Source organism: Vanessa atalanta, chromosome 8 (assembly GCF_905147765.1).
Source record: "Vanessa atalanta chromosome 8, ilVanAtal1.2, whole genome shotgun sequence".
In the NCBI taxonomy this organism is placed as follows: domain Eukaryota; kingdom Metazoa; phylum Arthropoda; class Insecta; order Lepidoptera; family Nymphalidae; genus Vanessa; species Vanessa atalanta.
The window spans coordinates 8,591,168-8,606,896 of record NC_061878.1 but is presented as its reverse complement, the minus strand read 5'-3'; the positions used below and the strand labels follow the sequence as shown (position 1 = coordinate 8,606,896).

Below are 15,729 nucleotides of genomic sequence, written 5' to 3'. Positions count from 1 at the left end.
TTCTAACTGAAAAAGCTAAACCTTTCGTATATAATTAAGTACGCTTCGCAGTTTCACCCATTTTCAATTAAAACGTGGTAAGCGTGATTGTTGACGTGACATGTCATGTTCTTATTATTTATAATTTTATAACAGTGTAAAAAATAAGAGCATTATTTACAAAGATATTAACAAAGTTTACTGGTCGATATGTTATTTACAATTATATCTGGATAGTTTTTATTGATGAGTCATCGAATATTAGTCTTGCAAATAGTGTGAACCGGTTGGTTGAGGCAGCCAGCATAATTACAGCCACCGGTTTAGTTCGAGTTTCGAAAGCATAGGTTACAATACTTAAGAGTCGCAATATTTGTGGGAGTAAATACATTTTATGTAATTTTGAAATTGATAATATATAACGTATACAAATAAAATATTAGTAAATAGGTACCTATTGCCGTCCAAACGGATTATGAGTGTAAGAAAGGGAACAGTTGTTTGTTAAACCCTGGGGTTGGGTACACAATTTAACATCTCCTTCGCGGTGCCCAATGTTACCAGAATCTGTCTGAATGACGTCATCATATAATATAGAACATATCAACTGAATAAACAATTTTATATTGATTAATATATGTACCTAAGTTTATTTACGTTAGTATTAGGTTTAAATGCACTTTTATTAGTTACACTTTAACTATGGCCGAATTCAATACATTTTTGAGAGTGTGTATGCGCACATACTAGCATTTCATATGTTATCCGTTGTAAATTACCAGCAAAATCAGTCAGTATCCCAATGACAAAGTCGCCTTAACGTTTGAAACTGTTAACTTCACTTTAGTTACCTTTTTGTTGGTTCATGGCGTTAAAACATCCGCATATATGAATAAATTCAACATATATTCGAGACGGCCCACGTACTCGCTACCTGTCCATTGTGAAATATTGAAAGCTAAGCCCGAAGCATTCTCTTGACCTTTTTGCTAGCAACATTTCACTGGGTGCAAGTTATTACGTTTCCAATGGATTGCTTTAACCCTAATATATTAGAAGAATAAATACATATTTTAGTATCTCTTGCTTATCCTAACTAACATATACCTATGTGAATATGAGTATGTTTGTTTCGTTAATCATCATTAAATTTTGAATAAAATAAAAGATAAATGAAACCAAATTTAAAGTATTTAACATATATTTTTGAGCATAAATAACTCGTTAAACTTCGTTAAACTAAAAGTGTTATTTTATAATTTATCTAAATTATCTTTGTACACGGTTTGCTGGATTAAAAGTATAAAGTCACTAACTTTGACGTTCTCATAAGTTCTTTTAATTAATAAACTTTTTCATGTTCAACGTCATTTAGAAGTTGCTGCGAAGTAAATTAATTACATAAAATATTGAAAACATCTCAAAATATAGCCCGCGGGGAATATTTTATAATATTAAACATTTGTGGTACAACTTTTCGAGTTCACCTAACGCTGAATATACTTTCTTTTACGGCTGCTAAGTTTTTTTGAGTAGCAAATGGGTCACTTGATTGTACATTGGCTCTAACTTGGCCATATACATTGGCGCCTTTGAAATTTTGGCCAATTTATATACATAACAACGCGCCACCAATATTGGAAACTGTGATAATTAAAACACGACAGTACTAAAAATTGCTACTTGGCGGTAAAATATCTGCTGAGTGAATGGTACCTATCCACAAGGCGTAGCAAAGCCCTATCAGCAAGTAAAGTGTCCGTTTCTACAGTTCACGTGCAATGTAATACGATGTTAGTTCCATAATACTTATATCTTTGTCACTTTTGTTAATTTATTTTTTTTACATATCGCCATTGTAAACATCTGCTTAGTGTGAAAATTAACATTCAAATAATACTTTATTTGTGTTAAGACAATAGTTGTGCTAATAAAAATAAAATTAGAAATTTGTTTGTTCAATTGAATAAAATAATTGTATAATTTCGGTATATAAGATCTATGTAAAAGTTTTGAAGTCCGGTATGAAGATTATTCATTTGAAACACCCATTAAATGTTGAAACTGAGACCGTCTCGTGCGCCGTAATGGCAAACGGCATACTATCTCTACTCCTTTTTGTACCACTATAATAATAAGAAAAATTGATCGCTTGATGCCTTGCACATGAGCTGGGATGGCCCAGATGTTAGAACGTCTTATCTTAACCGATGAATGCAGATTCAAACCCAAGCAAGCACCACTGAATTTCATGTGCTTAATTTTTGTTTATAATTCATCTCGTGCGGCGGTGAAGGAAAACTACTATGTTGTAATATACGTCACTGTTATACAATACAACGATAGGGATCAGCATTGTATCTGGCATTTCCTTTAACACATACAAAAAAAAAACTAATGGAATATTTTATTTGACGGACATCTTTAGCGAATTAGTATATTGAATATACCATTGTTCCTTTCTTTTATATATTTCCTGTACCTTAATGTTTCCCTGAACAGATCGCTGTCCCATCGATTAGACCGCCTCTTGTACATCTTCCTTTTCTTTCATCTTTTATAAGTTCATTGGTGGACAATAAAGATTATTTGTATTGTATTGTATTGTTTCGTCAATAGGACCAAAAGGTGCTGCATATTATTAACAATGTTTTCTTTTCTAAAATTGTTGAAATCAACGACCATTTATAATAATATTTTTTCGTAGAGTTTTATATATTTCATAAATAACATAATTTCAATAACACAAAAAAATAAATTGAAATAATGTATTTTAATATAATTACACAAAAAATTTACATAGTTAAAAATGTTTTATAATAAAACTTGTACCGTACCGTACTCAAAATTCCATTTAAAAAAAAACGGTTTCCATTTACGGCCTGCATAATAAAAGTGCAACAAATGCTTTCTGTCATAAACAAACATCCAACCGCTTGATTCCACGAGTATAAGCTAATATAATAATGGGAAATTTGGCGCCATGCCAAAGATGGATTAAATTTTAATTCGACGTACAGGCTATTTTTTTTAATTTTTAAACTTGTCAAAAAACAATCAATATACAGTTTTATAATTTATAACGCACTAGTTGTAGCGGCTTCGCTCAGGTTTTAGGGAATGGTTGTCATGTGTTAAGTAAAAAAGTAGCCTACGTTCTTCCTTGGAGTTCAAGTTTGCTTCATACCACATTTGATCTAATTCGGTTCATTGGTTTGGTATTGAAAGAGCAACAGATAGACAGACAGAGTGACTTTCACATTTACAATATTAGTACAGATTATTTAAATAAAGAATAACAGAAATGTATATTTTCAGAAGGTACAATAATAACAAAACAAACTGGAATCGTATCTGTGACGTTCATATCAAAGGACAGCCCGATCTTTATGCTATCGGGGTTTACAATTCAATTAAAATTCAATCAACTAAATCACAAATGTGACCTTTATGCCATTAGCCTCTAATTTCAATGTACGTATAATTTACATAATATTAATTATATTTCAAACTTTCCAAGTGTTTGTCTTTCTATTAGTCCTTTGTCTCTGTGTGAGTGACAAACATTTGTTGAACGTGATCCAACTTCCAAAGGGGGATTTACGAGTATCACATACCAATGTACGCTTTACATGAGAATTATTACATACAAGTTGACTCTAATATTAATATCAGACTGGTACTATATATGCGATGTTTATTTCGTCATCACGACAAACCGGTATTGAATTTTTACATGATAAAATAAGTGTAAGGACCCTTACCATGTAGACAGATTGTAACGGTCTCATAAATTGTATAAGTTGTCAAAAAATTGTGAGGATTGGAATAGTTCGGTTGGGATTGTCGCTTCTTACTCCATCTTCCGCATACTGTTGACTCTCGCAATCTTTTCCACATCGATTCTCCTGGCTAGAGGATGCCCAATACTACATTTGCAGATACGCCTTTTCTACTTTAGGCCTCGTCTGCCCAACGTCCATTGCGTCTTTCGACGTACAATCAGCCCAATGACATTGTATATATAGTTATTATAGACTGATATACACGACACCAGATGCAAATTTAGTGGTGTTTGTCTGGGTTGTTGTAGTAATGTTAAATTTTTTTTAGAATCGTCATCGTTGTCGGCAGGTATTAGGCAAAAAAATTGCCCTTACTTGGGGTTTAAGCTTGCTTCATACCAAATTACATAAAGTTCGGATTTATGGGATGGCCGTCAAAGCGTAACAAACGGAGTTCCTTTCGTCTTTACGATATTACTACATACTAATCCATGACGTGTAATATCTTATTTAAGTGTTAGCAACATATGATATTTCCCGTTAAGAAAAAAAACTTACTCCATCACGCTACTTCACCTAAAATTTCGATTTGGTAAACACATTTACAACTTTTTTATTTCGACACGTAGTAGTACTCAAATAAAACTTCAAGAGCTAGACACTTACGACTATAAATATTTAACAATAAAATGTCCTCTAAAGTATCACCTGAATATTGTATATAGCCCTAAAGTGTTGGATCTAAATGTATGATTGTCTGAAGAATAAAGAAGTCCAGTGTCCCTTGTTAATATTCCAACGGACGCATCGTAAGCTCACACCGTCCTAGAATCATGAATAGAAAAGGCAACGACAAAGGAAATCCTGAATTATGAGTGAATAGCTAGTATATGCCAACGAATAAAATGTAGATTCAAGCTTGAGAACGTCGTAACAAGTTCAATATTTATTCAGAAGTCATTTTATCTTTCGATTTTAAGACATTAAAATTTCACATAACTAAATAGATGATTGACAAGCTTCAAATGACGAATGTTATACACTTGTTAATGTTAATTATTTATCGTGAAATGTTCGACATGTTTCCCAAATACCACACCTGTCTTGTCTAAAGGTCTTTGATAAGATCATCGCTAGCTAGACAATTGCCGTTGCGAATTCAATCGAACCTTTTTGTTACAACCCTTAGCCTTTCAAACAGTACTTGCCCCGTTTACGCTTTTCTTGACTTCGAACGAAAACCAATATTTTCATTTTTAGCAGAACATTATTTTTTTATAGTTATAAACCATACTTTGTACCACACTATTTTTACTGATTAATTAAACAAAATCTAAATTAAAAAAAAAAGAAATAAAATCATTCACTCATTCACTCAAGCTTATGTTGAAATAAATTCGAACAGTTAGTTGCATTGGCATCCAATAGGACTTTATAAGGTTCAGTTAGTTTCCGTTTCTTAATAAAATTAATAGAGTTGACCCGGCTTCTTTAAGTTCATGCCCATTTTTTTCTTTTCATATCAGTCGAGTCGAGTGTTTTTTCTTCCTCCAGTTAGGAACTTCACTAATTGTAAGTTTTGTTTACTTAAATAAAAATAAAAAAGAGTTCCATTCCAAACAACAATTTCACCATAAGACACAATCGTGATTTTAGGAAGTAATATGCAAATATTTTTTTATAGTAAATAATTATAACATTTATATCATTCAAAACGCCATATCAGTTTGGATAATGTTGATCCATAAGTTGATTTTCCAAAGGTGTTAAAAAAGAGTATCTACTCTTTTTAACAATCTTGTTATACTTGGTAGTAGGGCTTAGTGTAAGGCCTTTTGGTTAGGTCAGTTCTGTTCCGTTTTTAAGGGTGAGCGAGCCAGTGTAATTGCACGCACAAGGATCATATCATCTTAGCGCCAAGGGTTGGCTGATTTAAGGAATTATTAAATATTTCTTTAAACGCGATAAGCTATGGGCGATGGTGCCCACTTATCATCTCATAGCACGGGCGTATGTGCCCCCCTACCAATATTATCAAAAAGAGCGTACTTTAGTAATCAATTCATATAAAATATATATTGATAAAGTGCTATCTTCATACTAGTAAACAAAGAAAATGTATAATCTTATATTCTAATACAATATATACTCTTGAAGGGCATCTAAGTGAAAACAGAATGTAAAGAGCTCTCATACCAACTAGCAATTTATAAAAAGAAACTCGTATCGTCCCAAGTGAGGTTATTCTAACAAATTTTATTATTATATTTATTGTACAAAGATATTTTCTTACACGATAATCCTTTTAAGTACTAATTCGAAATGTCTGAGTAGTTGAGCTGTTTCTAATAAAATATTTATACAATAAATTAAAGTTAATACAATTTAATATACCTGAGTGCCATGATCAATACATAACTTTTAGGTAAAACTTATGACGCAGAAAATATACATTTTTGTTTTATGTATGAGTAACATGTGTTTTACTTTTTAATTGTCGTGATTTACAATAGGTAAAGCAACAGTCCATAAATTCCCAATCTGGGTAAAGACCTTCTATTGGCAAAGTTGTTATTCCTCTTTGCATATCACTTATGGATATCGCGTCAGAATAAAAAAAATCATCCAAAACCGCGAGACTTTTAAGGCAATCTGTGGAACCAGCTTTCGCTGGCGGTTTTTCAGAACCTTTACGACTTCGGAACCTTCAAGAAAAGAAACCTATCTACTTATTTCTTAAAAGCTGGCAACGTAGGTGACAAGCTCCCCTGTGTCGCATATGTCCATGGGAGGTGATAATTACTTTATACCACGTAAGCCTTCTGCACATTTACCACATATGCAATAAAAAAATAAATAAAGGCTTATTCAATCACACTGCTCGAAAGATATTTGAGGAATAGGTGAGGAAAATAGAAGGAAGAAAGATAGGTGAGGAAACACAGGAGGCAAAATATTATATTATATTTAGTACATGCCTTAAACTGAATTAACGATATTTTTCACTGCCGAAACAAAATTAATTATCAACAAAAATGAAGCATACATTTTCATATCAAGAGATAATTTATTTCTTGATTGTCAGAGCCTAAGTAGTTTTTATTGATGAATTTTAAAGAGTGAGATTGGAGTTACAAGCACATAGGATATCACATTCTAGCCCCCAGGCTGACGATGTATGATTTATATTTCTTACAGTCTCTATGAGCATATGTCAGTGGGATAAGTGACTTTTTACAACCACGTTTTCCCTAATTCAGCTTAAAATATTTTTATGGATACTACAATTTCATACATTCGTACTTTTGTTTGAATTACAACTATTATTTTTTTGAATAAGGTTTTAAGTCAAAGGAAAATAAAATGTTCATGATATTATTTTCAGTCTTGAAATTTAATAATCTTCGACTCCAGAGTCGCAGATAGCCTCAAGGCCAAGACAATTGTCTCGAACATGTATGAGCCTTATAAGATTTTAGTCAAAAAATAAAAAATAATACTGGTAACACTTCTTTCTGATTATTTCATTTAATGAGATTGATTTGGAGTTGAAAGCACTGTCGTATTACGTGGAACTATGACTATGAAAATGGACTTAAAATCTTTGATCCTTTAATCCACTAAAATTTCATATTTCACCCGCGTCCACTCTCCAGGAGGGCTTTGTAGATCTTCTCGAACCTTATATCTATGCTGGTTTTTTTTTTTTAAATTAATTAATTTAGTTATTATTATTTTTTTTATTTCGATAATACGCTATGATATTTATTGCAAGTCTCAATGTTTTGAACAGATATTTTTTTGAGTGAGTTTTTTCCTCGTCGTCGGTATTTATTTTAGTTTTTTATTAATATTTTACTGTTCACATTTATGTACCAAAACATTACTTAAAAGTTAATCCTCAGCATTTAAAACTGATCATATTTGAAAGTCGTTATTAAAGAGGTGTAATCTGAATTTACATAAGATATCAATATTTAAAAAACATTTTAATCATTTATTATTTAATACGGTAAGTAGTCTAAATTTTTAACCTTTTTTAATACTCTTTTCTTGATAGCAATGTAAATAATTCTATTTTTAAAAAATCTAATAAAATAAAATAAGGTCCACCTTAGTCCTTACTACAGTTTCAGCCTTAGTTCATTTAATACACGTCTGAGAAAATAAACAAAGCTCGTTGAAACTAATTAGATCATCTGTGAGCCTCTGAAGCTTATATAAAAGCGGTATTTCTTTATACTTGCGGTTAAAAGATTTCACTTGTATAGCACTAAGGAGATTAAAAAGGCTACACGATACTTATAAGATCCTAGCAGGATAAGATAGCGATATAAATTAATTATCAAAATTCCTGGAATTCAAGTAGACGTCGATTTCATTAAAGAAAACTTGTAATTTAATATCGTATATGTGCTTATGCCGGTAGCATCAGGATCAAATTGAAAATGAAACAATGGAAGTGGTTTCCAATGCATATGTAACTTTAATAATAATAATTGATGTTCTGGATTATATTGTACTAGTTTTCTTGTAGTTATATTAATGTCATTTATTAATTTACATACATACATACAAACTTTATAATATTAGTAAGGATACATAGTTTATATCAATTCAAAAACGTGAAATATTAAAACAAGAAAAATTAAAACGCAATTTAATAATATATATTTCTATTATTTTTATGTGACTAATTATATAATATGACAAATATAAAAACTTTTTGGCAAGTCCTCTTTCGAATATGAGATTTGCGACTTTAAATAACAAACAATTCTTAATGGATCTTTGCAGTTAATCCATCAGCCGAAAAATCTTTTTATCCATTAAATTCTTACAAATTTAAAAGAAGGCTTCCGAGCGTTTTACCTTATTTTAATCATCCTTACTATGAGCGATTATGTACTCTATTTCTTGAGCAGTAAGGTTTTTTTTCTCAAATGGGAAATGGGGATGGGCATACCACTTAGCGGGTGTTCTTAGACGATAATTATTGTTAAATCTCGATAACTCCTCAACTTCATTGGATGTAAGTGAAAAGTCTAAAATGTTGATATTTTCCTTGATACGTTCTTTGTTCGTAGACCTTGGAATAGCGACCAATTTACGCTCCAACTGTAATCATTTTACAACATTAATAGATTTTTTAAATATATAACTAAATTATATCCATTTATAACTAGCTAGTTATAGCAGGTATATATACAGGTAGCTACGTGTCCTAGTTTCGCACGGGTATCCATAAAACATTTATATTGAAAAACAAAAATACAAATAATGTTTCTTTTTCTCACCAAATTTCATCACAATCAGATTAATAGTTTAGTTTGTCATATAGAGGCAAACATACATAAATACATTATATAGATTTGAATAGCATTATATGTCTACATGTTCCCGCTCTTGAGGAGACAGCCATAAACTTCATCTCCTCTTTCAAAGGCCAAGTAAATGAAATCTTGAGAAATTCGTACATAACATACCTAATAAATAACAATGCTTAAGATTAAACGATAAATAATAATTATTCATTTCATGGTAGAATATGTTTCTTAATTAACTTTACAAAGAACTAGGTTTTTGTCAATTACATTCCGAGCATTATGACGGTATAAACATCTTATGGAAAGGCCTAAAAATTCCGTTTTACCAATGATTTTCAATAGAAGAACCAACCAATAAAAATACATTGACATTTACGAGTATACATACTACGAATACGCATTAAAACGTTAAAGCAGTCTTCGTAGACTTAGTCTGATATTACCCAATCGTGTTAAGTAGGTATACTCTATTCCAACTTTAACAAGAAAAAAAGCCAAATAAACAATATTTGACAGCAAATTTACGCGATATCATCGGGCGAAAGCTTGATTAGTCAATGATATTCACTATGGATTTGCGAAAACATGGCGTTTTGAACGTCGACGAAACTGTTATCGGAAATTTGGAAGTAAAATTAAAGTGGAAATAACTAGTTAAGTGCAATAGTGTTATATTATAAATAAAGATATATTAATCATAAACTTCTAATAGCGCACAACATAGCTCAGTTATTAGCAAATCGCATGAAATACGTAAATCTAAAGTTTGTTTATCTTTTTTCCTACTTCTACTGGAATAGGCCATATAGAATTCTTTCATAATTATTATCCCGAATAATAAACCTCTTACTACACTTACTAAATATCTTAGCAGTATTTGCGGCACGGTTTTCTTGTACTTGGCAGCCAAGCGCAAAAGCACCGGGTGGTCAGCTCGTGGTGGCGGCGCGTCACTTTTGCGGCCAAGTATTGCGCCAAATGGTGTATATGCCATAACAATTACTCCACGCTCCTGGCACCAGTTTATTAGCTCATCATTTGTTATTGTAGGATTTACCTGTGAGTACATTGAGATATTAGCTGTCATTTTTATGACATTTATTGCAGTGATGATAGTTTCTAACGGTCACGACTTTAATATAGTCGGTTCCCAACTCCTGTCTCCTTTATACTTTTAAATTAAATCGAGCTGCTTATTTTTAACAAACAAATTAGCCTACTATAAAGACAGAAACTATAAAGTTTTTTTTTTTTCAGTGTTGTAACATTCAAAAATTATTGGTTGATCTACAAAAACATCTTGAGGTGGAAGAGATTTGCCAACTCACAGCTGAGCAACGCACTTAAAGGAAAACTTTTGTCCAGTTCAAAAAATATCTTTTGTTAGGAACAAACAATGTGCTATATACAACAAACATATGTATTATATGTTATCTCCCTATGTTATGTTGAATAAAATGTTTAGATAGTATTATCAACGAATGTGTTAACCGATAATTCCGTTACTCTTAAAAATTTCAATGAATCAATTTTCAGTGTACAAAAATTGCTGAATAAGTTTTATAAGCGACCTCAATTTGTAAAACAGCTGGTTTTATTCGTGAATTTTCCCACAATCTCGTCATTTGGGTGATGTTGAAATTCGAAACTCCTATAGAATCTGTGAGGCCCTGGTCTTTAGCATCTTCCAAGCCTTTCCAAGTCTCCAAGTAGTCCGTATCACTGATTTCGCCATTTTTCTTAAAAACATAGATATATTTAGTGACAGTATCAATTGATAAGTATTCAATAATTTTAAGCCCACGAAATAAAATACCATTCCATTGGCTGATTCTCAAAATATGAATTTTATGAAATTTTATGAATATCAAGTTTTCATCCAGAGATTTACAAATCATTAGAAATGACAAAGTCTAACTTGTTAGAATAATTATACAATCGATGATATTGAAGCCGATTATGCTGTAAGCACATACTTCTAAATTAAACTATTTTGATAGATCTAAATTAATTGATATCCTTGTTTAAATACATTACAATTTATTTCACTTCATCTATATGAAAGTATAAGTCAAATTGAACTTTAAATAAGTTTCACTCATTAAATAGAGAGCAAACTCTAAACATCATTGACGTGTCAGAGCTATTCTATTCAATTTCAAAGGTGACCTCAAAACACAATCGTGAAATGTTAGAAAGTGATATTGCTTTGACTACAATAGTTGTTACCTTTAAAGGATGTACATATCGAAATACCGTAACACCGTAAGTTCAAAAAAGACAAATCCGTCGTTCTTAATTTAGACTAATTAATCACTTAATAAAATTAAAGATTGAATAACAGAACTGCCACGAGTATTTAAAATAAAGACTATATTGATTTAACTCGAAACATGGCACTTAAGCCTTTTCTATTAAAATTGCTTCCCTTTTGCGTACAACGACCATTTAATGATTATGATGTTTAATATTTGCACTTGACGAACCTAAAAGTTTATTCTCAAAGATAATAAGCTGAGAGAAAGGAATAAAATAGGAAACTCCGAAGTCAAAGCTAACAACATGTTCGCCTCGAAACAAGTTACATGCTGATTGACACAAAGTAATTGTAATCAAAAGCTATATTACGAAGTTTAATACGCCCCCGTACTGTTGTTTATCTTTGACGTTGTTCAAACTCAAACGAGATTACTTTTCCACTTAATCGCATAATAGGGCTTGAGTTAAATAAAAGTTAATGATTGAAATAAATCATTAAAAAAGTAAGGTTATTGCAATATATTGTATGATAATACCTAATATAACCTAACCAAAATAAGGTTGAATGTATTTTTTTTAAGTTTATATAACTTTAAGGCTATTTTAATTCAAGTAGCAATACGGCTTAAAAAAAAAAGATTAAAAAAATATTTATATGTATGAATATTATCTGTGCTAAATAATCTGACTCGTCTTCGAGACTTTTCGCATATAATGTGATCATATCCTTATTCATGTAAATAAAAACTTATTCCCGTATTAAAATATACATAATCATAAATGTTTACTCACCGTATACGCCATTGGATAATGCATGAGATACAGATCGACCTTATCTAGGCGCAATTCTTTTAACGACTTCCTCAGAGCTGGTATCACATCGTCTCGTTCATGCGCGTCGTTCCATAACTAAATAAAGATATCCACATAATACAATTCCTTATTCCACGATATAGAACGAACATGATAACAACGATATTTGATAAAAAACGACTCACAAAAAATATATATAGCGTTACGTCTCCTTGGGAAAAGAAAATAAATGTTTTATGTAAGGAATTTTAGCTATCGGGATTATGTTTGTTCCTGTTTAAAAAAGTTTCGTTTTACGCGATAAAATAAGAGATATTTATAAGAAATAATAAATTTATTTTTTGAAAGTCGCTTTATGTTATAAGGAATTTGTTTTTAAATTTCGTTTATTTGAAATCGTAGAATGGCTGTATCAAGTTTATGCTTACTTTGGTGGTGACGTAAACATCGCTCCTATTGGCACTATTGGCCCGTATATAGTCTTGTACGCCAAGACCGACTTCATCCTCGACGCGGTACAAGGCAGCGGTGTCAATGTGCTTGTAACCGGCTTCCAGCGCCCATTCTACAGCGTGTGCGAGCGAGTGGTTCACTGGTAACACTCTTGTTCCCTGGCCATGTACAAACATGTTATACGGTGTCGAACATCGGCTTTATAACCATATATCGTAATAAATAAGCAAGGAATTCAGTGTTTTTATTATAAAGAATATATGTAATAAAACTGAATGGTGTTTGATAAAATAGCTACTTTTATTAACGGGCTCGAATTTTATAGTAAAATCATCTTATTTTAAGGATACTAACCCAAAACAAATTGAAACAGTTAAATTTTAAAAACTAAAATAAACAAATTTAACATAAAATACTCCATAAAGATGCGGAATGAAAATCATCTCAGTCAAAAACCTTTTCACTAGTAGTTTTTTTTAATTTTATTTCATGTAATAGATTATTTTTTTATTCTGTTTTAAATGTGCTCATGGTCGTTGAATAAACATCTTTATTATTATCATTTTTTAGAATATCAAATTAAAATTCTAATTTTACACATTTGCTTTTTATGTCATACTGGCAAATGGGCCACCTGTTGGAGTGGTCAATACTGCCCATAAACATTGGTGCTTTAAAAAGTATCAAGCAGTCCTCATATAAACAATGTACTACCAACCTTAGGAACTAAAAGGTTATGTCCTTTGTGCCTGTTTTAACAATAACTCACTCACCTGTCAACCCGTTACACAACAATACTTAGGTATTGCTGTTTGGTGTTAGAATGAGTGGAACCTACCCAAACGGACATGCACAAAGTATGTATAAATACATAGTTAATACTGGCCCCTTGCGAGAGCTTAAAAATAGAACATATAATAATCAATTATTTTCGTGTCGGCCATTGTATGTCTTCCTAAGCTAAATTAAAAATACGCTATTTTATAAAATACCTAGACAATATACTTACGTCTGCCAAATGTCCTAAACTAGTACCTAGTGCAACCGCTGGAATCGTATGTCCGTCATTTAGTGAATAGGACAAAGTACTGACGCTAGTCTAAAAAAACATAATATACAATATATAAAACCTTGTCGTATTCAAAAAAATAAAATAAAAGTTTATTAGTATGTGCTAAAAAACAAGAGAACATTATTTATAAAAAAGACAATATTTTTGGACCATAACATTAATTTATTATAGTTAAATAAAATAAATTCTTACCAAATAATTAAATAACGTAAATAATACATAACAAGTTGTGGACCGGCCGTTCATCTCTATTGAATTACAAAAACACACTGCGACAGAGACATCTGGAAGCTAACCGATAAAATATGAACGAACGCAGCCTATTAAATTACAAGATCGCTTTATTTTGTAATCATAATATTGTTATTAGTTAGCTCGCTGTACGTAATATATAATGTAATCATTACCGAGTACATTCTGTATAATATTATGTGACTCTTAATTCTTAAAGATAAAGATAAATAAATGTTACATCTTTAACATTTAAGACCGAGATAAATTAACCTCATGTTAAACAGTAGATCAGTTTGTTAATTTATGCTTGAATAAAAATAAACGAGTGTTTAAATTTATAATATAAGGTAAATAATAATGATTAAAGCAGACAAAAATCGCAAAATTGAGTCAAAATATTACAATAAATTATATAAAAATCCTCGATCTGTTACGATTCGTTCCGACTAGTACAAATTACACTCGGAATACTAAGTGTTTTATCTTTAAACTGTTCTTCATCATATCACACAAAAAGAACACTAAACCAATATCGGTTTATCCGTTTCGGAGCTACGATACCACAAACAAACAGATCAACACGTTAACCTTATTAAGATACTTTTGAATCTGAGGTTAAAAAATAATGGAGAGATTAGGTATAAGTTTAATTTGACTAACGCCAGAACGTATGTTATTATATATTTAACATTTATAATTTAACTCTTGATAGTTTTATATGTGATAGTATTAGTAAAGAATTAATAATATGTTAGTGAAAAGAAAATATAAAAAGATTCGGACTATACTAAACACAAACATGATATTTTACGTTTTACATCCTTTATACAAAAAGACGTCTGAATTTTAAATATACAAACATTTTTATGTCATAATATAATTGAAGAAAAGTAAATAAGAGTTTGGTTCATAAGACTCTTTATTTATTTTTTGCGTAAAAGGTAAGACGTGCAAATGGGTCACCTAATGGTAAATGGCCACCACCACATATATACATTGGCGTTGTAAAACACATTATGACCATTCCTTACATCGCACCAATACGAACCTTGAGAGTTTAAACTTTTTGTTCCCCATGCCTATAATTACGCTGGCTCACTGACCCTTAAAGCCGGAACACAACAATACTAATTGCTGTGTGGCGGTAGAATATCTGGTGAGTGAATTGCATCTACCGAGACGGCTTCGTTTAACTACCAAGATCTTTAATGGCTTTGTTCTGAATATTTATAGTAGATACTTAATAGGTTGGTAAAGAAATAACTGAGATGAGACGGCATTTGAACACGTGAATATCGATCGAGGATTGAGGGTTCAAGGCCGAACAAGCGCCACTGAATTAGATACTTTATTTGTGTTTATAATTCATCTCGTGCACGGCGGTGAAAGTAAACATCGTGAAAACATAGGAAACGTAATTGAATCGGATAAAATACGATAGCTTCATGTGTAACCAACCTTCCCCTTAAAATGAGACTTCTCTTCTATATCTCTCCGTTTCTCCGTTTTCACCCAACAGTGAGACGTTCACAACCAATCACTATACGTTTTAAAAAGTGTTTGTATTATAGAACATATTATTTTCTCGCACATTTTTATACTACAATGTGAAAATTGCGCAATAAATATAAACAAAAAGTATTTTTAATTTCCCTTTTTCGTAGTCGTAGAATGCAATTTTTGTATTCTGATTTAACCGCATGCATTTGTTTAGCAGACACCGGCTATTACATTTTACCGCACTATGGAGAATACCGATTTGTTTTCTCGCAACGCGTTGGACATAATTAGTTGTACACTAATGAGA

General features: G+C 31.3%; 1 protein-coding gene across 3 annotated transcripts; it reads right to left on the bottom strand.

Moving 5' to 3' along the window:
- Nucleotides 1-8,620: 8,620 nt before the first annotated feature.
- Nucleotides 8,621-13,965, bottom strand: LOC125065688 (aldo-keto reductase AKR2E4-like). Of its 3 annotated transcripts, XM_047673454.1 has the most exons (7): nt 13,881-13,965; nt 13,626-13,715; nt 12,592-12,774; nt 12,143-12,259; nt 10,663-10,830; nt 9,951-10,148; nt 8,621-8,882 (listed from the first exon to the last, which is right to left on the bottom strand). In XM_047673454.1, the coding sequence occupies exons 1-7, from the start codon at nt 13,932-13,934 to the stop codon at nt 8,643-8,645; spliced, it is 1,050 nt and encodes a 349-aa protein (XP_047529410.1). In that variant the 5' UTR covers nt 13,935-13,965; the 3' UTR covers nt 8,621-8,642. The 3 variants fall into 3 exon arrangements, with proteins under 3 accessions (XP_047529410.1, XP_047529412.1, XP_047529411.1); XM_047673456.1 differs by lacking the exon at nt 10,663-10,830; XM_047673455.1 differs by lacking the exon at nt 13,881-13,965 and having other exon boundaries at nt 12,592-12,814; nt 13,626-13,652.
- Between the last annotated feature and the right edge of the window lie 1,764 nt (nt 13,966-15,729).

Coding starts and splice junctions, on each gene's coding strand:
- LOC125065688 (XM_047673454.1), bottom strand. CDS start 13,934: ATGAACGGCCGGTCCACAACTTGTTATGTATTATTTACGTTATTTAAT. Junction 13,716..13,880: donor TTACGTTATTTAATTATTTG/GTAAGAATTTAT, acceptor ATGTTTTTTTAG/ACTAGCGTCAGTACTTTGTC. Junction 12,775..13,625: donor GTTTAGGACATTTGGCAGAC/GTAAGTATATTG, acceptor GTACATGGCCAG/GGAACAAGAGTGTTACCAGT.